This window comes from Triturus cristatus, chromosome 11 (assembly GCF_964204655.1).
Source record: "Triturus cristatus chromosome 11, aTriCri1.1, whole genome shotgun sequence".
In the NCBI taxonomy this organism is placed as follows: domain Eukaryota; kingdom Metazoa; phylum Chordata; class Amphibia; order Caudata; family Salamandridae; genus Triturus; species Triturus cristatus.
The window spans coordinates 1,150,420,275-1,150,444,425 of record NC_140594.1 but is presented as its reverse complement, the minus strand read 5'-3'; the positions used below and the strand labels follow the sequence as shown (position 1 = coordinate 1,150,444,425).

The 24,151-nt window shown below is 51.2% G+C and overlaps 1 protein-coding gene across 1 annotated transcript in view; it reads left to right on the top strand.

Annotated features, from left to right (window-relative positions):
• The window catches only part of LOC146788619 (uncharacterized), a 1,185,638-nt gene that overhangs the window by 765,619 nt on the left and 395,868 nt on the right, over positions 1 to 24,151 (top strand). The window contains exon 39 of the mRNA XM_085635786.1: positions 7,386 to 7,847. Within this exon, the coding sequence (XP_085491912.1) occupies positions 7,386 to 7,847 (462 nt within the window). The remainder of the gene's footprint in view (positions 1 to 7,385; positions 7,848 to 24,151) is intronic.

Here is a 24,151-nt window from a genome sequence, read left to right as displayed (position 1 = left end):
GTGCACAGCACCTATCCTAAAGAGTCCAGACTACTCCAAAACATTCACTGTCCAAACAGATGCTTCTGAGTTGGGTGTGGGAGCTGTTCTATCTCAGCTGAATTTTGATGGTCATGACCAGCCCATTGCTTTTATTAGCAGGAGGCTGACCCCCAGAGAGAAGAATTGGTCAGCTATTGAGAGGGAGGCCTTTGCTGTGGTTTGGGCCCTGAAGAAGTTGAGGCCATACTTGTTTGGCACTCACTTCAAGATTCAGACCGACCATAAGCCCCTCTTGTGGCTAAATCAGATGAAGGGTGAAAACCCCAAACTACTTAGGTGGTCCATTTCCCTACAGGGGATGGATTTTACAGTGGAGCATAGACCTGGCACTGATCATGGCAATGCAGATGGGCTCTCCAGGTATTTCCACTTAGAGCAAGAAGACTCACCTGGTCAAGGTTAGCTTATTGTCCCAAAGTTTGGGGGGGGGGGTCATGTAGGAGAGTAGGGTCTGCAGACCTATGATCACCCCAGATTTTTGCTTTTTGCTTCATTGGTTTACGACTTCCCCTGGCTGTGGGCCTGCTAATCAGACCCACAGCCTAGCTGTTCTCTCTCTAAATTGACACACATGTACCTTAGGTGCATTTACTAATTGGAACTGGGCCACCTTATCAGTCCCTGTATCAGCATACCTTAGGTATCCAGGGCATAGGTGTACCCAGGGCCTACCAGGGGCTGCAGCATGTATTATGCCACCCCTGGCTGGCCACCCAAATCTGACACAACTGGCTGCACGACGGCTGGGGCAAGGTGGTGTAATCACCCTTTGCTTTAGATATAGTATTCCTTATATCTAACCCTAAAATGGACACATGTATTCCTATCAGTCACTCCTATGGCAGGCCTTATCAATCCTGAAGGCAGAGTGCTTGGAATTATGTGAGATGGTGCTCTGGCATGAGCTGAGCCCGTCTGCAGCTTGCGGAACCAAGTCCTAATAGCTGTTCCAGGATAACGCGTACCATATACTCTTAAGTTCATTATAATCCTCGCGGTTATTTGCTAACTTTGGTATCGCATTATCCAAACATGTCGAGTAAGGTGTCATACGAATTGGAATACTAACCCCTCGCCAATTCTGGCGACAGGGTTAGCATTCCACCCTTCTAGAGGGACACGACATGTATGTAACTGTGAACCCCGGTTGAAGTTAACTCGAGCCTCAGCATCACAAAATGGATGCTGCCACCACAGACACAAGTCTGACCTCCTGCTGCTGGGAGTCCTTCCAGCGAGGAGAGCTTGGACAAAGGGTTTCCTGTCAGGGGTGGTGCTAGCACCATCCCAGACAGGGTTTTGTGTATCCCAGGTAGGCAGGGCTGAGAGGAAGGTGACTGCAAGTGGCACCCCGGTGCTCACTGTGCATAGGCCGGCTCAAACCAGTTCCAGGGGCACCCCAGCCCCTGAGCTGGGGAGAGACCGGACAAAGGAGAGGGGTGTAACCACACCCCTCCTGGTCCCACCCATAGGCAGGACCTAGTCACGGGCCAGCCCCTTTTCTTCGAATAAAGGTAGGAGCGGGCCCCCTTCCCAAATTGGATCATTCTGAATCTTGAACTACTTTCCACGAAAGGACCTCTTGACTATTTCTGAAGACTCTCCCTTGTGGCTAAGGAGTAGCCACACTGCACCAGCAGGCACCACCTAAGCGCTTGTGGTTTGCTGCACGTCCATCCTCCGGATCAAGACTGACCAGCTCGACGAGACCCGGATTCCCTGCCATCTCTGACCTCTACCTGCATCATCAGCCCAGCTGAGATTCGTGGGTGTGACGAGACCAGAGGGACCTGCCATCTTCTGAAACTGCACGACGCTTATCCAGCACGACCGCTGAGGGATCCTCGAGAGAGAGTGCTTTTGGGGTTCGAGAAGCCCTAACCCTGAGCAGCTCCAGCACCGAAGTCCAACCCCCCAGCACCCACGAGATCTGCGTGGGGGCCCTTCTGCTCTTTGCTGCTCACCGCGTTGTCCGGTCACTTGCCCGTTGGCTAGTGGCCCTCCTGACGACACACCACGACGGTTTCACCACTGGTCTGGTTGCTCCAGACTGGCCCTTGCTCCCCTCCAACAGAGGAGCACCCCGGACCCTCCCGGTCCACTCCAGACGCCATCTTGACTCCACCGCGTGGGCTTGCCTTTGCCAAGGCTTGTTGCCCCAATCCTGGTTCCAGCATCGCCGACAGCAGACACCTTCGTGGGACAGCTCGCCCCTCCAGCCTGGTCGCCGACAACGCCTCCTGGTCCGAGGGACAGCAGAGTCCAGCGTCGCCCACTCACCTGGTCGAGGGGACTTCCTCCGGTGCCATCCTGGTGCCCACACAATCACTGGCTAGTGATTAAGAACTGAGTCCCCTCTGCTTTCAGGTCATCTCCATCATCGATCCAGGCTTGGATCCCTCCAAATATCTACACTGGTCGCCTGCCAGCTGTGAGAAGTTGGCCTGATGTATGATGTCACTAGTTCTAGTGTACACCTTATATCAGTCCAAACAACCCTTATGGTGATTGGTTGTAAAGTCAACCTTATAGACCAGCTATCCTAGTGGTAGCATGGACAAGAGCAGTCTTAGGCTAAACTCTGAATGGCATGTGAAGCCAGCTGTGATACCATATATAATCCCTTGAATACCAAATGAAAGGACACCACAACAGATATATATATAAAATAAAGTGTATTTATTCTAGTCAAACCCTCAGCACTCTTTATGAGATTAGAGGTAAGTACAACACAGTCTTATTTAAGCATACATTAAGTCACACAGGTAAGTAATACAGTTAGGCCCTAGGGGCCACGCAAACCATATACTAAAGAAGTGGTATAAGGACCACTGTCACGGAAATAGGATAGGCCTAGGCCTAGGGAATCACTGGGGCTACACTACACTAGCAACAGCTAGGAAGTGGGAGTCCCACGGGATTCAGGTGTAGAGTGGAAACACTCACGCGTAATGCGTAAAAGTCGATAGAATTACTAGCAGTTGGAAATTAACAGTTTAAGGACACTTCTGAAGCAGCTAGAGGGTCGAGACTCGGAAACTAGACCCTAGGATAGTCACTACCCTTGTGAGCACCGAAGTACCCAAGTTACCTAGCCCACGGGCTGCGGGTGCATAGGTGTGAACTTGCGTCGGGTTTCGTCGAGGACTTCTATGGATGCCTGAAGGAAAGTTGCTGACAGGCAGTCAGTGAAGAGTGTCCGGTGGATCCCAAGGCTGGGATCAAGAAGAGAGGATACCTGCAAGCAGAAGGGACAGAGTCAAGGTCACTAGCCAGTGACCACGTGGAACCAGGAAGGAACCAGGCGATGTCGTGAAGATTGCAGGCGAAGGTGAAGCTTGTCGCTGCAGCCACGGGGACCAGGAAACGTCGAGGATGACCAGGACCAGGAGGCGAGCTGCCCCACGAAGGCTCTTGCTGTCGGCGTCGTCGAAGTTGAACTAGGACTCACCAAGCCTTGGCAAGCGGAACCCACGAAGAACGGAGGACTTGTTTCTGGTGCAGACCAGGAAGGTCTGGGGTGCTTCTCTTTTGCAAGGAAGCGGGAGCCAGTCTGGAGGAGCCAAACCAGCAGTGAAGATTTCAGGGAGCGTCGTCACAAAGGCCACTAGCCAACGGGCAAGCAACCGGACAGGCGCGGCAAGCAGGAAAATGCAGAAGGGCCCCACGCAGGACTCGTGGAGTGTGGGGGGCTGGTCTTCGGTGCAGATGGTGTTTGGGGTTGGGGCTTCTCAATCCCCGGTGCACAACTTCGAGGGTGCCTCAGAAGCTGCGCTGGAAGATACTAGCCACTTTTCCCAGGTAGCCGGTCCCACGTCTCTCGTCGCCTCCACAGATCTCAGCTCGGCTGTGGATGTGGATCAGGGTCGGAGAAGTCTGGAAGTCAAGGCTCTGGTCGGGCTCTGCAGTCGGTCCCTCGTAGAACTTTAGCAAAGCAAAGGGTAGTCTCTAGGCCTGGGCATAGTTCGCGAAGTAGCACTTCGCGAAGCTACGCAAAGTGAAGTTCGCACTACGCAAGCTACGCGTAGCACTTCGCAAACACGCGTAGTACCTTGTTCGCACTGTGCCAGATGTCGTTTTCCATGATTGCACAGTGCGGACAAGCAACCGGCACTGTGCAATCATTGAAAATGTCATCTTGCACAGTGCGAGCTGTAGTTTTCTGCTGCTCGAGTAGATTTTTACTCGAGCTTCAGCTTTCTCAACGCGAACTGGTAGTTTCTCATCGCGAGCGGTCGCGAACATACGCGACCACTCGCAATGAGAAACCTGACCACCTCGCGTTGGGAATCTCGCCGGGAGGTTTATTTTCCTTGCTCGCGATCGCCAACTTGAAGTTGCTGATTGCGAACAAGGAAAAAGTCTCGCCGGGATGTCATTTTGCTTGCTCGCGGTCGCCAACTTGAAGTTGAGGACCGCGAGCAAGCAAAAAATGACCGCAGCACTACGCAACACTACGCTACGCGTGTTCGCACTGTGCTACATGCAGTTCGCGTAGTGCGAAGTAGCGCGAACTTCGCAAACTACGCGAGCGTAGCGTAGTGCTTCGCCCAGGCTAGTAGTCTCTTGATGGTGCCTGTTTGCACAGGGTAGCCACTCCTTGGCCACAAGGGAGATTCTTCAGTCTTCTTCTTTCGTCGAATGTCGAAGGTCCAGAGTTTCTGTTCAAGTTGCAGGTTCAGGATAATCTAATCTCCTGGGGCCCAGCTACCACTCTTATACTAATCTGGGGGGCTGGGTTACCTGCTAGGTCATGCCTTATGGGTGGGACCTGGGAGGGGGGTGGTTACACCCCCTTCCCTTTGTCCAGTTTCGCGCCAGGACTGGGGCTGGAGTGCCCCAGCACCGGTTTGAACTGGACTATGCATGTCTCATTCCTTTCAGCCCTCCCTGCCCCAATACACTAAAGTCTGTCTGGGGAGGTGCTAGCACCTCCCCAAGCAGGAAACCTATTGTCCAAGCCTCCCTTGCCGGGATCACTCCCAGCAGCAGGAGGTCAGACTCGTGTCTGTGGCAGCAGCATCCAGTTTGTGATGCTGAGGCTTTGGTTAGAGTTAAACAGCAAAGTAGGATTTTAACATGTCTCTCCCTCTAGAAGGGAGGAATAATATCCTCATCACCAGAAATGGTATGGGGGTATTATTCCAAAGTGTTAGACACCTTACACGACATGTTTTGATACAGCCAAACCATAGTTACCATAACCGTTTAAGATTATAAGGCACTTTAAGAGTATATGGTAGGCTATATCATAGAACAGCTATAAGGACATGGTTCCGAAAGCTGCAGACAGGCTCAGCTAATGCTAGAGCACCATCTCACATGTTACCAAGCACTCTGCCTCCAGGATTGTTAAGGCCTGCCAAAGGAGTGACTGATAGGTACACATGTGTCTATATATAAGGGTAGATATAGGCATACTATATCTAAGCAAGGGGTGATTACACAACCTTGCCCCAGCTGAGTGATCAGCCAGTTGTGTCTGATTGGAAGGCCAGACCAGGGGTGGCATAATACATGCTGCAGCCCCTGGGAGGCCTAGGGTACACTTATGCCCTGGGTACCTAGGGTACACTGTACAGGGTCCAATAAGGTGATCCTTACCAATTGGGAATGTACCTAGGGTACATGGAGTCCATTTTAAAGAGAGAGCAGACAGCCTGAGACCCTGAATGGCAGGATCTCAGGCCAACTAAGTCGAAAACCCAGCTAGACACTAGGCAAAAAGTTGGGGGTAACCATAGTCAGATATCCACCTTCCTACACCTGCAACTTCTTCTTTCAGGCTCCATAGACTTCAACGAGGATTCCCGACGTCTTTTGAACCCTATGCAGCCGCAGCCCCTGGGCTAGGTAACTCGAGCATTCCGGTGCTCCAACGTAGGTTCACTATCTAAGTGTCCAGATCCTTTTTCGTTTTCAGTCTAGCTGGTCGGATTCGTCCGGAAACAGTAACTTTAGAAACGCTAGCATCCATAGACTTCTTCCCGCATCCCACGTGAGAGTGCACCCTCTGCACCCGATCTCCCTAGGCCTCCTGCTCCTAACCTTAGAGTTCAGTAGTGTAGTCCTAGCGATCCTGAAGCCTCTGGATCTGGTTACTTACCTGCTAGCATTTCGCATTCCACTTTTAGTGTATATGGTTTTTCGTGCCCCTCTAGCATTTGTGTAAATTGTGCAACTTGAAGTATTTTCTTAAGAGTTTTGTATTGTGCTTAGCTCCCTGACTCATAAAGAGCCAGGGTAGTCTTGTTATAAATAAATATCCTTTATTTTCATAACAACTTGTGGGGTGTCCTTTCACTTGGTGTTCAAGGGGTAGATGTGATGGTAAAACAGCTGGCTTAACACGCCCTCTAGAGTTTAGCCTAAAGACTGCTCTTGTCCATGCTACTAGGATAGCTGGTCTATAAGGTTGACTTACAACCAATCATCAATAAGGGTCGTTTGGTATGATACACAGTGATCACTAGAATAGTGAGCACTATATATCATGCCAACTTCTCACACAGACTCTCTGGGTGGTTAGATGCTCCCCTCTTTTCAAGTTGGGGAGTAGAAACAACATTTGCTAGGTTTGATCTCTGCGCTACAAGAGCGCACAATCTATCAGGTTTATCTTGGATCTTTTCCTCCAATCTATCACCCCTCTCAAGTCAGTCGCATTCATTCAGGTCAGACAAGACCCCAAACCTATTTTCCAGGCTGATACCCCAATTGCTATTTGGATTGCTCTTGCCCCTATTAGGAATGGGATACCACTTAGATCTTGATCTCAGTTTCTTTTCACAGCCTACCTTGCAATAGAAATATTCCAGAGTTAGTGGAATTATAGCAGTATACCTACGTTGTGGGGGAAAAATATTAGCCAAGACGTTGGGGAGTACACCTGCATTTGAGAAGTTAAGAACTATACAATCGCCCACAAATTTTTTGGGATTATCCCCAAGCCATGCTACTCTTCTTGCCATAATGATTTCCCCCGCTAGTTGTTGTTCACCCCAGGGAGACATCTTCATATTTTTTGACAACCAATGCAATGATTTATTAATCAAGGAAGAAGTAGATTCCACATTGCCAGGCAGCAGGGTAGGTACATTAGCTAAAACTAATCACTAAATACAAAAAGCCATGAAGGTAGCATGATGCCTCAATAAAGCTAGATGCAACTTTATAACACAAAGGGTATTATAAAATTGGTTCACTTGTTGGGCAGTTATGTCCTGTACCCTCATTTTGTGACATTAATCAGTAGATATGTTTTAATATCTGTATATCTGGTTGAGATTTGTGCTGAATTTATGAAAAGCATTCTCTTACAGCCTACTGTCTTCCTCCAACAGCACTGATAACAACTACACAGGTGGTCACAGATGAGACCACACACTCTGCAACTGTGTACACAGACTTGGCAGCAGGAACTGGAACTGCAACAGAAGGAATTTCAACCATAACAAGTGACACTTCATCATCGTTTAAAGGCAGTGAGAGCTCAACATCAGTGGCATCCACAGCAGGCACATCCTCAACTCAGGTGACCAAAGCCGTCTCCACTGAGAAGAGCAACAAGTCCACTGCAGCAGTGCCAATAGCAACTGGCTCAACACTGTATCCAACCACGTCCTCACTCTCAATACCTACAGATCAAACAAGCACAGCCCCTTCTCCTGTTGTGCAAGTAACGTCTGCTAAATCCACAGAGCAAACCAATTCAACTTCAGAAGCCAGTGCAACAAGCACAGTATCTAGAACATCGTCAGCCATGATTACTGAATCATCTATCGCAACATATGATGCAACGAGTGGTATGTATCCACACAGTTTTGCCACTTTCATGATAGATATATGTTGCTTATTTTATTTTTTAACATTGAAAAATGTAAAGCTTAGAATTTGAGTTAATATATGGAATTATTGTGTTAAATGGTAGCGGCAGTTTCAGTCGATAATCTTTCAAGTATTTGCCCGGCGGTAATCGCCTCTCATACCACTCGATGATTTACCAATAAAAGAGGCAGGCGCCGGAGACTGGAAGGCAGGAAACAAAGTTTTATTCCGTCGGAGCAGAACACATCAGATCTGACAGCAAGGTATCGTCACGAGGTGCTCTAACTGCATCTCTGAGACCTGGTCTCTTATACACTGGTTTATTGCTTTATTACATATAGTACATTCTTGAGATTCCCTTGATGCCTGAAAGAACATCCCCTGAAGCCCCGGCTCAGATCCGATCCCACACATAGATATAGTAGAAGTTCCCACCCTACCCGCAGTGGGAGATGGCTATCGCGCAGCAGGGAATTCCGCTAATTCCCGGGGGTGTGTGCAACTGGCCGGGTCTCAGGGGGTAGGGGCTTTGATCTACTGTAATCCCTTTGAAGTGGGGTGTTTCCCTTACAGTAGGGGCAGTAAACTGCATCCGCAGGGCTAGGTGATGGCCTGGGACCAGTTCAGACAATGGGGCGCAGAGGAAGGGGGTTATCAAAGGAGAGGCATGACCATGTATGGGTTGTCGGTTGGAAGTGGTTCCGTAGCAGGGTCGCGCAGAAGGAGAGGGTTTATGGCCTGTATGAGAGAGCGGGGGTGGCCGGCGCGCGGGGGGATGCTTGCAGCGCCAGGGGAAAGCGCTGGCGGTCGAGAGTGAGCGGGGAGAGAGTGGGGTGCCTAAAATGGCGGCTGTGCATTCGCTGCGCGTGGTGCTGGGGAGGGGCAAGATGGCGCAGATAATGTTCAGTTTGCGAGCTAAATTTCCACAGTCCTCCCTTTTAACATATCTCGCCAGCTTGTCCGGCCAATATTCGCCTTGGTTAGCCTTTCAGTTACAGTATCGTCAATGTTCGTCACACATTTAAAGATACACAGTCTTTAGGGTAGGCAGGAGTAATCTGACACATTTGTACATTGTCTCATACAGTTTGATGAAGCAGGCGAGGAGGAAGTACATTCAAAGTTGCAGTATAGTTGTGTACATGGCTGGTGTTGTATGAATGTTACTATACAAAGTTACATTTTCTTAACTTCTCAGTGTACAGTCGGAAGTGATTGATGCAACATCATGAAAACTTGATAAGAAGATAGTTAATATAATAAGGTGGTTGGGAGAGGATTTTCAACTTTGACATGGGTTCTTCTTTCCAGTGTCCTTGTTTATAAAGAGCTATCACTGGTAAGCTCTCATTGTTGTTCTTCTTTCGTTGGCACTGTTGAGCACCGGCGGTGGAACTAAGGTCCAGCTCAAATCCGATTTCTTCACGTGGCAGGGTGTGACCACTCACTGTTCTTTGATCACAGTCCTGTTCCTTAACACAGTTCACCACAGGTACTTTTGAGACAGGGTGCCGGCCTTTTGTTCCTCGGTAGTAGGTCAAAGTCATAGTCCAAATGAAAGAGGAAGAGAGAATGGGGTGGCATGGGATCAGATCAAAAATGCGGACCAAGGAGAGCAGAATCTTTTCAGCACTGGGCCCATCAATCGGGCCCGACGGGTTAAGACTTCAGGCACGCTGGTCAGTGAGCAGGGGCCTCGATGTAGCCCTTCGCGCTCATCGTTCTGATAATGGTGCCTCGTCTCACACTCTTGTTGCTTCGTCGCTTCCCCCTTGGTCGATGTTATAGATGTTTTATGATCCGCAGCCAGACTGTGCGTCACATCCGACCCCTCTCTTCCGATGGCTGCAGGTTATCCTTGAATAGGTTATAAGAAACGAAAGTCTTAGAGATCTTGGCAGGGAAGACATTTACATACTTCATTCTCTCTCCCAACCACTGAGTAGTTGCGGAAATGCTCTTATCTGTTACTATATGATTGGTGTCTATTAACTCTGATGTTAATGTGCGTGTTACTAATCTATTAATTACTGCTGTGGTGCAGGGTTCTGTGGGTGTCCCTGTCCATCGTCTGGCCTTCTAGGTGTCAGTTTCTGCGCCCTATAATGCAAGGTTTGGTAATACCCGTAAGTGCGAGGTGCTATGGTCATGCGTTCACGAGTATCCTTTTCATACAGTAGGTGACCCTTTATCAGTTTAAAACAGGGGCCATCAGCTGTTTTGTTCGGGATACTCTGAGACGGCTAGTATAGGGCTGGAGTTATCTTTGGGAGAACAGGGTGCTTTAGACATTTTATTCCGGGCCAATTGGTCAGGGGTAATTCTGGGTGGTGGAGATGGTGTCCTTTAAGAACAAAAACCACTGACATATAGTCCCCGTGTTGTGGGTCAGATTGGGAGACATCAGTCGTCTTACCTGTCCTTTCCTTCTCAGCCGATTAGGCTTAATGTTTGTAAAAAGGAGAGGTAGTAACGTGGTAAAGTATGGTCGTTTTTGTTTCTATCAATTTGTTCGAACACCACTGTGTTCAGGCCAATTATACACTTACCAAAGAGGTGTATGTCGTTAATTTATTCAAGAAGAAAGAGGGCAAGAAAGAGCCTTTTGCGAGGGAGGGGGAGAGAGAGAGAGAGAGAGAGAGAGAGAGAGAGAGAGAGAGAGATGGGTAAGATAATAGGTCACTTGGTGCACACACAACATGGAGTAGCATGGGTCTGTTCCATGTAAGAAAACACAAGCGGGGAAAAGACATAAATTCGGTGATCACGTACACACAAATGCCGGATAGGGTGTGACAGTACATGCGTCAAGACGGAGACTCAGGGCTGCGTCGAGCACGGGGACCTCTCCTTTCCTGTCCTCTATTCCTATGCATGCTGCGTACCTTCAGTATTTTGTAGTTCATCTTATGGGTTGTCTGACCCTTTATTCTCCTCCCTTTGATCGGTGGACGCACACTTCAATCATACAATGACGCTCTCTTCAAGTGATCCGAACATGAAATGCATACACATTCATATCGTATAATCGTAGTACACACGCACAATCATATCATACAGTTTTTCATGTTCTCAATGGTGGTCTGTAATTTTACACACTATCTCACAACGTTTGTCTATGTTTTCCCTGATGTTGAACTTGGTGCGGTCCATGTCCACTCCACTCTTCAGTCGGAACTTCGTCGTGACCTATAGAGGGGAAATAAGAGGGGAGGGGAGGTGCAGTATTCAAAATACCCCAGCGCGCGCAGACACGAAAAGGTTCTACCTACCATGTACCAGGCTAGCCGCAGGGTTGGGTAATACCACGGACCCATTATTCTTTAGTTTGAGGCAAAGATGCTCTAGTTCATTCATCTCCTAAATTCGCGTTCCCTGGTCGTGCATGTATTTCTCAATTGGTCGTGTATTATGGTGCAGGATACCATACCTTGCATGCGACATATACCTTAAGTTATAGTTCATTATTGATTTGACAATTCTTGGAAAAAGGGCAGGCGTGATGGGTACAAATTCCGTTAAACAAAAAGATTTTTAGGCAAATTGTGTCTGTATTATCTGTATGCTTTCGCTTAGGAGTAACAATCATTTATTCAAAAGAAAAACCTTCAACAACCTAGATGATTAGTCATGACACTGAGTTCGTAATTCCTTTTTAAGAAGCCCTTTATTTAAAACAGTGTCAGTATGGAAATACGGGCCTACAGCCGCCACAGACCGGCCACGGTGTGAGAGGCGTCGAGCAACATGAGCAACACTGGATTAACATAAAAATCGGTTCCCCCCTCTCCCCCACCGCCATGTGTGAAAGCATCGCATACATGTATATATATCTCTTTTTAACACGAATGTCACGTGACTGGAACGCCACAAGGAGTTGTAGGCTACTCCTACATCAGCGCCATCTTAGGGCGGGGTCAGGCCAGTGCACAGTCTAAGTCTTTCCATGAATTAGCAGTTGAACCAGAATCCCTTTCGGTAGTTCGAGAACTTTCGTTAGCGTCAACTTTGCGTCACTGCAACCTTGTAGCAATGCCACGGTTTGTTCTTAGGGCGGGGCAGCAGGCGGGTTCTTCCGCCGACGCTTTACTGTCTCACTGTATCAAGCGGAGGCAAGGTGGCTGCCGCCCGGGGGCAAAAAGAGCAATGGTGGTGGTTTTGTCCTTACCGGAAGTCCGAAGGAGTCGAACGTCAAATGACTCCAACCAATTCTGCAAGGCTGAGGGGAGCGTTCTGTCAAGGGTGGGGCCCATGCCCTAGCAAACAAGCTTTCGAGTCCAGAATTGTCTCACGGTGGGCCAGGCCTGGAACCGGAGGGGTCGACCGCCGGAGTTCAAGGGCAGCAGTAGCAGCAGCTCTTCGGTACAGTCACCGGAGAGGAGCCAGCAGCAGTAACAGCAGCAGTTCGGGTGGTGCTGCCACCGGGGTGATTCCAGTAGCAGTGACGACAGCAGTTTGGATGGTATCACCACCGGGGTGGGTCCCCGATTACCTTGCTGCGGGGGCCCACTCCTCACGTCGGGCGCTAGCGGCAGTCCTGGTGAACCCGGTGCTTGGGTGGTTGCCTGGCGGCCGCGTGCAGGGGTGCCGGCTCAGCCGAACGGCGAATGAAGTGGCAGGGCGCAACTCAGCTGGCCGACGTGTGAAAGGTGTGGTTTGGGGTGCCCTCATCTGCTGGCGAGCCTCCACCTGGGGAGGTGGGGGAGGTCCGTCCGCGTCGCCTCCCCCCGCCAGGGCACCCTCCGTTATTGAAGGAAGAAGTGACTGGGAAGACCCGCACAGCGTGCCAGGGTGAAATTCAGCAGGCCGATGAAAAAGATGGCTGGGTGCAGCTTAGCTGGCCGGTGAGTGAAAGACGGTTGGGTGCAGCTTAGCTGGCCGGCGAGTCAAAGGCGGTTGGGGTGCCTGGCAAGCCTCCACCTGGGGAGGTGGGGGAGGTCCGTCCGCGTCGCCTCCCCCCGCCAGGGCAGCAGCCATAATTGAAGAAAGAAGAAAGAAAACGGGAAGGTCCGCACAGCGTGGCGGGCTCCGCCTTGGTGTTGCCAGAACTTCGGCGCTTCGTATAGCCTCCGGCCTATTCGCACAATCGCTCGCCACTGATGTCAATGGATTTTTGCATGGTTTTTATAGCCCAAAGTCAACTAAGAGGGACCGCCCAAAACAGGCCAATGTTGCAATTTCGAGGAAGGAGAGGCGAGGACGGTGTCACGTGGACGTTAAGGCTTTGGGATGGAGGTTGCAGCAGACCGTTATGTAAATAGTTGTTTTAAAACGTGTTTTAACCTGTTTACCCTGTTGGTGTGTTTGTTATATCCTATAAGTTATTAAAATGTTATAACTATATTACTTCGTTGGAGTGTTTGTACATATTTGTAGTCAGATGACGAGCACCAGGAGGTGACTGTGCAATCAGAAAAATAACATAGCCCAATTGTGCGCGAGCTAGCCCTAGTTCGGTGACGTCGATGGTGGGTGTCAGCAGGCTTCCGTTTGTGCGGGATTTTGTCATGCTTATTGGGCGGGGTGGGCAGTAGGGCAGACATGTTTAGGTAGCGAGAGTAATGGAGTCGGGCTACCTCGTGGTCGTCTCGACCGTGAGCTTGACTCCTTCCCTTGGTTTCATATGTCCCACAAAGGGCTAACTCCTAGCGTTATTTTAGTTTTTGTAAGGTCAAAAAGGATCCTACCAGTGCCTTTACTATCTTGTCGATTCCTGTTCGTTCATCCTTAGCTAATCGATTCATTCTGGTGGACTCTTTCTTTCCTATCTCATGGTCGTCTAGCGTCGTAGTCGACGTTGGGTTCGGCACAAGAGGCTCAGCCGGCGCGGAGGCCGTGAGGGCCGAGGCCCTTGTACTGCTTTCGCTCGTGTTCGGGGGTTGTGGGTGTTGCACTACCGATTGGGAGGGTGCATACGGAGGGGGCATGTAAATGGTCGGGGGACCTAACAGTAATTCGTCATTCGTTTGCTGCTTGGAGGACAATACAGGGTAGAGCAAAGAAGGGGTCCTAACAGCGTACTGGCCTGAGGTTTCGGGCTCCTGTCTTAGTTTAGTTTCCCTTCTCTCCTTTATGTCTTCTTCTAACTTTTTAGCGGCTAGGTGAGCTGCCTTTCGTAATTCCTTTTCTGCTTTTACTTCTTCCCTCTTTTTCCGTTGCGTCGCTTCTTTGCGCCACATGCCAATACTGTCAAGCATAGTAGGCGTCGTCTTATTGCTACGCAGAGCTACTTCTAGCGCTTCTATCTTGCGGTCGTCGAAGGATCCCATCAGTGGCCACTGACTTTCGGGGTCCTTCTTGGTATATTTATGCCACAGCTTGCTATAAGCCACGGCGACTAGTCCGTATTTAGTGAACATGTCCTTATTAGGGGTGCCTTCCAGTGGAGCCGGGTGGTTCACCTCTAATAAGCGGTCCGGGCAGAACCAACTACCAATCAGTGGGGAGAAGATAGGCATGACGGGTTTCAACGGGGACAAAAGTCAGCACTACCTATCTTTTCACTGCTTGCAAAGACTAGACAGAATATCTCTATTCCTCGTTATTTGTAAGCAGAGAATACCTCCAAAGAACCAATATCGAACAACTAGTGTTCGGACAATCAATCAATCAATCAATGGGGAGATAAAGATAGGCACGACGGGTTTCAACGGGGACAAAAGTCTGCGTTACCTACCCTTCACTATTTGCAAAGACTAGACAGAATATTCCTATTCTACGTTATTTGCAAACAGAGAATATCTCAAAAAGTACTATTCTTCAAAACAATCAATGTTCGGACAATCAATCAATGGGGAGATAAAGATAGGCACGACGGGTTTCAACGGGGACAAAAGTCTGCGTTACCTACCCTTCACTATCTGCAAAGGGAGAGAGAGAGAGTATTCCTACTCCTCCCCGTTTGTAGACAGCGAATATCTCAAAAAGAACAATCAATGAGCAATACTAGTATTCAAACAATCAATCAATTATTTCGCACTTTTGTCGTATTTCACGACCTTACCCGGACCGCGTGGACAGTTTCTCGTCTTCCGCCTCCAGCGCCCGATCGTCCTCTATTCTCCGTATTTGCCGCGGCACTCCTGATGGTTCCCAGTCAGGACCGTAGATCACTCGAGAGAGGTCTGCTCGGAACCAGTGAAGTTCGGATGATCGGCTGCCAGACGAGGGTCTATTGGGCAGGAGCTCTCCCGATCGTTGCAGTCGTTCACTCTGTCGTCGGGACCTCTCCCACTGGATCCACGTGTCGCTGATGGGCCCCACGTTTGGGACGCCAATTGTTAAATGGTAGCGGCAGTTTCAGTCGATAATCTTTCAAGTATTTGCCCGGCGGTAATCGCCTCTCATACCACTCGATGATTTACCAATAAAAGAGGCAGGCGCCGGAGACTGGAAGGCAGGAAACAAAGTTTTATTCCGTCGGAGCAGAACACATCAGATCTGACAGCAAGGTATCGTCACGAGGTGCTCTAACTGCATCTCTGAGACCTGGTCTCTTATACACTGGTTTATTGCTTTATTACATATAGTACATTCTTGAGATTCCCTTGATGCCTGAAAGAACATCCCCTGAAGCCCCGGCTCAGATCCGATCCCACACATAGATATAGTAGAAGTTCCCACCCTACCCGCAGTGGGAGATGGCTATCGCGCAGCAGGGAATTCCGCTAATTCCCGGGGGTGTGTGCAACTGGCCGGGTCTCAGGGGGTAGGGGCTTTGATCTACTGTAATCCCTTTGAAGTGGGGTGTTTCCCTTACAGTAGGGGCAGTAAACTGCATCCGCAGGGCTAGGTGATGGCCTGGGACCAGTTCAGACAATGGGGCGCAGAGGAAGGGGGTTATCAAAGGAGAGGCATGACCATGTATGGGTTGTCGGTTGGAAGTGGTTCCGTAGCAGGGTCGCGCAGAAGGAGAGGGTTTATGGCCTGTATGAGAGAGCGGGGGTGGCCGGCGCGCGGGGGGATGCTTGCAGCGCCAGGGGAAAGCGCTGGCGGTCGAGAGTGAGCGGGGAGAGAGTGGGGTGCCTAAAATGGCGGCTGTGCATTCGCTGCGCGTGGTGCTGGGGAGGGGCAAGATGGCGCAGATAATGTTCAGTTTGCGAGCTAAATTTCCACAGTTGGAGAAGGTTGCCAGATTGAGGGTAATTGCCTATCACAGGAGAGAAGACAAAGCCACTTGCTCATACTGAATGTAGAAGTTCACACAGATGGAACAGTGAGTCCTGGCCATATGCATGACTCCAAATAGGAATATATTGACCCAACAGGTGTGCAGACCTGTATATGGATTCCATTACAGTGTCTTTAATAGGTCTCTGATTATCAGGTCCCTTCCATGACATTTACAAAGTCCTCACAGAGCGTCCAGGTAAAATGGGAAAGATCCAACCATCACAATTTGTTTTATGACTCGAGTCCAGGGAGTGGATTTCTGTATCCGTTACGTTTGCTAAAGATTGACAGAATGAAAAAGTATTAGTGGGATAACCGATGACTGCCTATAGTTGTCTGACCATGCAGTAAAAAGATGTATCCCCAAAAGACTATGGTTTGTGACAATAGCTTCACACTTGAGCAATAAACTACAGTTGGTTGATGTCTGTTAGAAATTGGGTTTCTGGTTGGCAGAAGTATGCACCCTATCCAAGCAGGAGCCAAATCCTAGTGTGGGTAAGTCACTACACAACCTAAATTTTCCTGTGCTCACCCTCTGGTAGCTTGGCACAGAGTAGTCAGGCTTAAATTAAAAGGCAATTTGTAAAGTATTTGTGCTACACTTAAACAGTAAAACAGTGAAAACACCAAACAAATAGGATCCACTCCAGTTTAGGAAAATAGTACTTAATCTAATTAATAAATCTGATAGAAACACGTTAGTTAGATTCCTCACCTTAGAATATTCCCAGGCATCAGACTGGATCCGGAAGATTTTTTCGTCAGCAATACCCCTTGCGCGTCGGTAGGCGTCGTCTGCGGCTCCGCGTCCGTCGTCGGCGGCGTGCGCCGGGATGACGTCGTCGGAGTACTTAGACGTCGCCCTCGCGCGCTGACGTCAGTTCTTCTTTTTTCCGCGCCAGTAAGCGCAGATCCGGGAGAGCTACCCCTTTTAGTCTTTTTTGACTAAGTTTTTTGATCCTTTTTGATCTTGTCTCGACTCCGGTGCCGGTAGGATGCCTGGTTTCAAAGCCTGTGCTGACTGTAACCGCTTGATGTCGGTTACGGATCATCACCACCGGTGCCTTTACTGTTTGGGCTTTGACCACGACGCGGAGTCGTGTTCGGACTGCAAGGCCCTGACCTCGAAGGCTAGACGGGAGCGGTCCCGTAAGCTCCTCGAGATTCGCCACTCGGCTTCGCGCCCCTCTCGATTCCGGTCCAGGAGGAGGTCCAAGGATCGGTCGCGGAGCCGCAGCCGACGTCATCATCGCTCGTCTGGCTCCAAGTCTTCGGGTAAGTCGAAGCACTCCAAGAAGTCCAAGAGGCGACACCGCTCTTCGGACTCCCCTCGCCGGTAGCGCGACTCGGCCAAGGGTCAGGGTGGTTTCACCCCCGCGGCTCCAGCGGAGCCGCAGGTGCCGCGCAAGTCCCCATACCCGCCGGTCCCTGGGATGACGCGACGCCGGCGGAAGTCAGTGCCTTCCTCTCGGCCCTGAGGAGCCTGGCTCCGCCGTCGACGCCCGCTGGCGCGCCTTCGGGCCCCGCGGACCCGACTGGGCAACCTTGCATGCCGGCGGCTCCGGCCCCGACGCCGCAGGTTCCCGAGGGACTCGTCCCCGTCGACGCCGGTCGACCTCGTCACGCCTCCTCCGCCGGCGTCGACACCGGTTCCACCTCCGACGCCGCTCGGCGTCGAGCCCCAGTTCAGCCCCGCTCCGGATCCGGCGCCGTTGCGGCGTCGAGGGACGCCGCGTACGGAGCCGTTAGAGACACATTATGTCTATCGTCCAGCTCCGCTCCTTCCTCCTGTTTACCAGGAATCGGATGACGCGGGCGACTGGGAGGGGTCCGAGGAGCCTATGGCCGTTCAGGCTCAGCTGTCACAGGACTGGGCAGATGAACTGGGGGAGGCCAGTGGTCTGGATACCTCACCAGACACTGGATTCATCTCTCCTCCGACTGTGGCATCGGAGGAGGGTGCTGCTTTCTCTGTGGTGCTGCGCAAGGCGGCCGCAGCCCTTGGGCTCGAGCTGCCTGCCGTGGCTGTGAGGACTAACGTCCTCACTGAGGTGCTTCAGTCTGCAGCAAGCTCCACTGAGCCTCTGCTGCACTTCAAAGAGGCCCTCATTGACGTTCTGCAGGGCACCTGGTCCAAGCCCTCCACAGTTCCTCCTGTGGACAGGAACGTCGCCAGGCGCCACCGCCCTGCTCCGGGCGACCCCAGTTTTCTGTCCCAACACCCCACCCCCGAGAGCCTGGTTATCCAGGCTTCTACCTCCCAATCCTCCTTCCCAACCGCTCCGCCGGACCGGGATTCCAAGAGACTGGAACAGTTTGGCAAAAAGCTGTTCTCCTCCCTTAGTTTGGGTCTGCGGTCCTTGAACACCGCCTGTCTTTTGGACCGTTATTCCCACTCTCTGTGGGATACGGTGGAGGACGTGCTGCCCCTGTGCCCGGAGGAGGCCCAGACACAACTTACCCAGGCTCTGGCTGATGGGAGGGACGCAGCACGACATGCAATCCGATGTGGGCTTGACACTACGGACTCGCTGGGTAGGGCGATTTCTACCACGGTGGCGCTTAGACGTCACGCCTGGCTGCGGTCCACGTCCTTTTCGGGGGATGTCCAGAGCACTCTCGTGGACATGCCCTTTGATGGCACTCGCCTTTTTGGTGAGAAAGCGGACAGTGCGCTGAATCGCTTTAAGGACTTCCGGGCTACGGCCAAGTCCTTGGGCCTCTCGGCCCCCCGGTCGCAAACTTCCGCCTTTCGCCCCTTTCGTGGCCAAGGAAGCGGTGACTCCTCACGTCCGCCTAGCCACCAGCCGCAGAACCAACCTGCGCGCGGTCGCGGACGTGGTTTCCGCCAAGGCGGTTCTGGAGGACGACGCGGTCAGCCCACATCCACCTGCTCCACTGGCGTACCATCACTTCGGACAGGTGGGTGCTGCAGATCGTCCGAAGGGGCTACTCCCTCCCCTTCGAGACGACCCCTCCAGCCATGCCACCGCAGCACCACCGTATCTCGGAGGATCATTTGATTCTTCTGCGAGAGGAAGTTTCGGCCCTCTTGGCCAAAGAGGCCGTCGAGCGCGTTCCGACCCCAGAAGTAGGTCGTGGTTGTTATTCCCACTACTTTCTGGTTCCCAAGAAGGGCAAGGGGGGCCTACACCCTATCTCGGACCTCCGGAACGTCAATGCCTTCCTTCGGAAGGAACGGTTCAAAATACTAACTTTGGCTCAGGTTCTAGCTGCCTAGACCCTGGAGACTGGATGGTAGCGTTGGACTTGCAGGACACTTATTTCCACATCCCCGTCCTGCCGGCCCACCGGCGTTACCTGCGGTTCACGGTGGGCCAGGAGCACTTTCAGTTCACCGTGCTCCCCTTCGGCCTCACCAGTGCCCCTCGGGTGGTCACGAAAGTGATGGCGGTGGTCGCAGCTCATCTGCGCAGATCAGGGGTTCCAGTCTTCCCCTATCTCGACGACTGGTTGTTGAAGGCGGGCTCGCCCCAGGCAGTCGTCTCCCACCTCCAGACTACGGCGGATCTCCTGCATTTGCTGGGGTTTTCCATCAACGTGCCGAAGTCACACCTGACTCCCTCTCAGAAGCTCCTCTTCATCGGAGCGGTTCTCGATTCGGCGCAGTTCCGGGCTTATCCTCCGGAACAGCGGGTCCAGGATATACAGGCCCTGATTCCCATCTTTCGACCTCTATCCTGGGTTTCGGTCAGGCTAGTGTTGCGGCTTCTGGGGCTAATGGCCTCCTGCATCCTACTAGTGCATCACGCCAGGCGGCGCATGCGGGCTCTGCAGTGGGACCTGAAGTTTCAGTGGGCCCAGCATCACGGCAACCTGTCCGACCACGTCTTGATCTCGGAGGGCACTCCGCAGCAGTTGCAGTGGTGGCTCACGGACCGCGATTGGGTCACGGGCAAGAGCCTCTCCCTTCCCCAACCGGAGCATGTCGTAGTGACGGATGCGTCCCTCCTGGGATGGGCTGGCCATATGGGAGAGGCAGAGATCAGAGGCCTCTGGTCTCCGGCGGAGTCTCGTCTCCACATCAACCTGTTGGAGTTGAGAGCGATCCGACTTGCACTGAAAGCCTTCCTTCCCTCTGTCAGGGGAAGTGTTGTGCAGGTGTTCACGGACAACACCACCGCCATGTGGTATTGCAACAAACAGGGCGGGTGGGGTCGTGGACCCTTTGTCAGGAGGCTCTGCGCCTCTGGACATGGCTGGAACACCAGGGCGTCACCCTAGTGGTTCAACATCTGGCGGGCTCTCTGAACTCCAGAGCAGACGAACTCAGCCGCCGGTGCATGATGGATCACGAATGGCGTCTGAACTCCGAAGTGGCGCAAGGTCTCTTTTAGCAGTGGGGAGAGCATTGGTTAGATCTATTCGCCACCGAAGAGAACGCGCAATGTCAGCAGTTCTGCGCGTTGGAATTTCCAAGGCGGCACTCGCTCGGCGACGCTTTTCGTCACGAGTGGAGTTGCGGTCTGTTGTACGCCTTTCCGCCTGTACCACTTCTGCCCAGAGTGCTGAAGAAGATCAGGCGCGACCGGGCCCAAGTCATCTTGGTGGCTCCGGACTGGGCACGAAGGTACTGGTATCCCGAGCTACTCAGTATGTTGATCGATCCTCCGATACGTCTGCCCCTTCGGGAGGATCTTCTGTCGCAGCAGCAGGGGACGGTCCTCCACCCGAACCTGTCCAGCCTCCACCACCATGCGTGGAGATTGAGCGGCGGCAGTTGATGCCATTTGACTTGCCTCCTGAAGTCTGTGATATTATTCTGGTAGCCAGGCTTCCCTCCACAAAGACGGTATACGCCTGCCGGTGGAACAAATTTGTGGCATGGTGCACAGCAAAGGCTGTGGATCCCCTTTCCGCCCCTCTTTCTGAGGTTCTCCTCTTTCTTCTTTCTTTGGCCCAGCAGGGCTCTGCCCTGGGCACCTTGAAAGGTTATCTTACTGCCATCTCTGCCTTCTTGCGGCTTCCTGATCAGCCTTCTCTTTTCAAGTCCCCTGTAGTTACACGCTTTCTAAAAGGCATTACTCACACGTTCCCTCCTGTCCCTTTTGTAATGGCTCAGTGGGACTTGAATCTTGTTCTCACATTTCTAATGTGCGCTCCCTTTGAGCCTCTTCATAATTGTCCTCTTCATCTGCTGACGCTTAAGACTGCTTTTCTGGTAGCCATCACCTCAGCTAGACGGGTGAGTGAGCTCCAGGCTTTATCATCGAAGCCTCCTTTTCTCTCTGTTCATCCGGACAAGGTTGTCCTTCGGCCTCGTCCCTCCTTTCTTCCGAAAGTGGTGACCCCCTTTCATCTTGGGCAGTCTGTCACCTTGCCCACCTCCTTTCCGCCTCCGTATCCTTCCAAAGAGGAAGAGAGGCTCCACCGTCTGGACCCAAAACGTGCGCTCTCCTTTTATCTGGACCACACAAAGCAGTTCCGGGTGGACGACCAACTTTTCGTTGGATACGTGGGTGCTAAGAAGGGGAAAGCTGTGCACAAACGGACCATCTCTCGGTGGGTCGTTTTGTGCATCAAAATTTGTTATTCCTTGGCAAAAAAGGACCCTCCTGTTGGGCTGCGCGCCCATTCTACTCGGGCCACAGCGGCTACTACTGCTTTGGGACGGGGTGTCCCTTTGCAGGACATCTGTCAGGCGGCAACGTGGGCTTCGCTACACACGTTTGCCAGGCATTATTGCCTTGACAGCCAAGTCCGGAGGGATGGCTTCTTTGGCCGTTCTGTCCTCCAGGACTTTCTGGTGTGATCTTGGTTCGCAGACCCACCACCGGGGATGGTATTGCTTGGGTATCTATTCTAAGGTGAGGAATCTAACTAACGTGTTTCTTTCAGATGAACAAGTTACTTACCTTCGGTAACGATGTATCTGTAAGAAACATTAGTTAGTTAGATTCCTCACCGACCCACCCATCCTCCCCGTTCTGCGAACTGACATCTAGGGTTAAGGTTATCCTTTTCAGGCCCCATGATTTTATTTTTGGCACCAGTGTCGGTCTCTTGCATGGCTCTGCGTTCCTGGCGCGGAAAGCTATGTACAAGAACTGACGTCAGCGCGTGAGGGCGGCGTCTAAGTACTCTGACGACGTCATCCCGGCGCACGACGCCGACGACAGACGCGGAGCCGCAGACGACGCCTAGCAACGCGCAAGGGGTATTGCTGACGAAAAAATCTTCCGGATCCAGTTTGACGCCTGGGGATATTCTAAGGTGAGGAATCTAACTAACTAATGTTTCTTACAGATACATCGTTACCGAAGGTAAGTAACTTGTTCAACAAGACCAAAGGGACAAAAATCCAATCAGTAGAAGTCAAGATATGAATTTCTAAAGAATAAATGCACAAATAGCGCTCAGAAGCAAATCGCACCTAAAGAGTTAATTGGTTGCACTGCACCGGGACAAAGGCAAGATTTAAGGCTGACTGCGATGGAGCGCGGGCCGGATACAGGACCAAAAATCATAAAGGATTTTGATTGATTGAGGCTGCTTCATCCTGTTGATAAAAGATTACCTTTGGCTAATGTAAGCTTTGCAGTGCGACTTGAAAACCCAGTGAGCACATTATCAGGGAAATCTCTCTCATCTTGTCTAGATATTGGAGGAAACTGCAAAAGACCTGCAGTTGTGACTCCTGGACTGTGATTGGGTCTACAGCAGACCTCTCTCTCTTCCACAACTAGAGTTCACAGTGGTGAAAGTAGTGTCACTTCTAGGTTGTGGCAGCCACTTGTGGGAGGAGGAGATCAGAGACCTTGGCCCCGGCAGAGTTTCAGCTCTACATCAGTCTCAATTTAGAGCGATCCGACTGGCATTGAAAGCCTTTTTTACCCTCCATCATGGAAAGGTTAGTTCAGGTGTTTACGGACAAAACCAACGCCATCCGAAATTGCTACAATTAGGGTGGGGTGGGTAGGGTCTTGGACTTTATGCAAGAGGCTCAGTGTCTTCTGACATGGCATGGCATGCACGTCAGGTAATTTTCTTTGTGGTTCAACATCTGTCAGGCTCTCTAAACACCAGAGGAGACTAACTCGGCCATCGCTGCCTAGTGGATCACAAATGGCGTCTTCATCTAGAGGTGGTGTAATGTCTCTTTCAAGAGTGGGGAGCACATTTGTTAAATCTGTTCGTCATATTCAAGAAGGTGTAAGGTCAGTACTTCTGCACGCTGGAGTTTCCAAGACGGCTCTCGTTTGGAGAAACATTTAGTCACGAGTGAAGCTCAGGATACCTATACGCCTTTCCGCCGATACCACTCCTATCCAGCCTTTTCAAGAAGATCAAGAATGACCAAGCCCAAGTCGTCTTAGTGTCTCTGGATTGGTCCCAAAGAGTATGGTATCCTGAACTTCTGTGCCTGAGCACCTGTGCTTCAGTCAGGCTATCCATTCAGGAGGTTCCTGTGTTGCAGCAACAGGACAGGGTGCTGCACCTGAACCTAGCCACACTTCACCGTCAATCATGGAGATTGAGCGTAAAAAGTTGAGGGTTTTTGATCTCTCTCCCGAAGTATGTGATGCAGTTCTGGCAGCCAGGCATTTTTTTACCAAACCCATCCAAGCCTGCCAGTAGGACAAGACTGTGACTTGGTTTATATCCAAATCAGTTGATCCTTTATCTGCACTGTTGTCTGAAGTTCTCCGTTTTGTTATTTCCCTTGCCCAGCAAGGCTTTGCTTTGGACACAGTCAAAGAATATCTATCCACTATTTCTGCTTTCCTACAGTTGACGGATCAACCTTATATGTTTTCTCCCATGCATTATGCCTCAATGGGACTTGAATTTAGTTCTCTACTTCCTCATGTATTCCTCTTTTGAGCCGATGCACAGCTGCCCTTTACGGCTCCTAACAATCGAAAACTGTTTTCCTTGTGGGATGACAAATTGCAAGAACTTTCTGTTGACCCTTCCTACACTTCATTCTTCCAAGACAAACTGGTTCTTAGAACTTGAGTATCCTTTCTACTAAAGGTGGTCATACCTTTTGAGGTCGGGCAAACCATCACCCTGCCTCCCGTTTTTCCCTCTCCTCATCTTTCTGAAGAAGAGGAGAGACTCCACCGTCTGAACCCAAAAGACC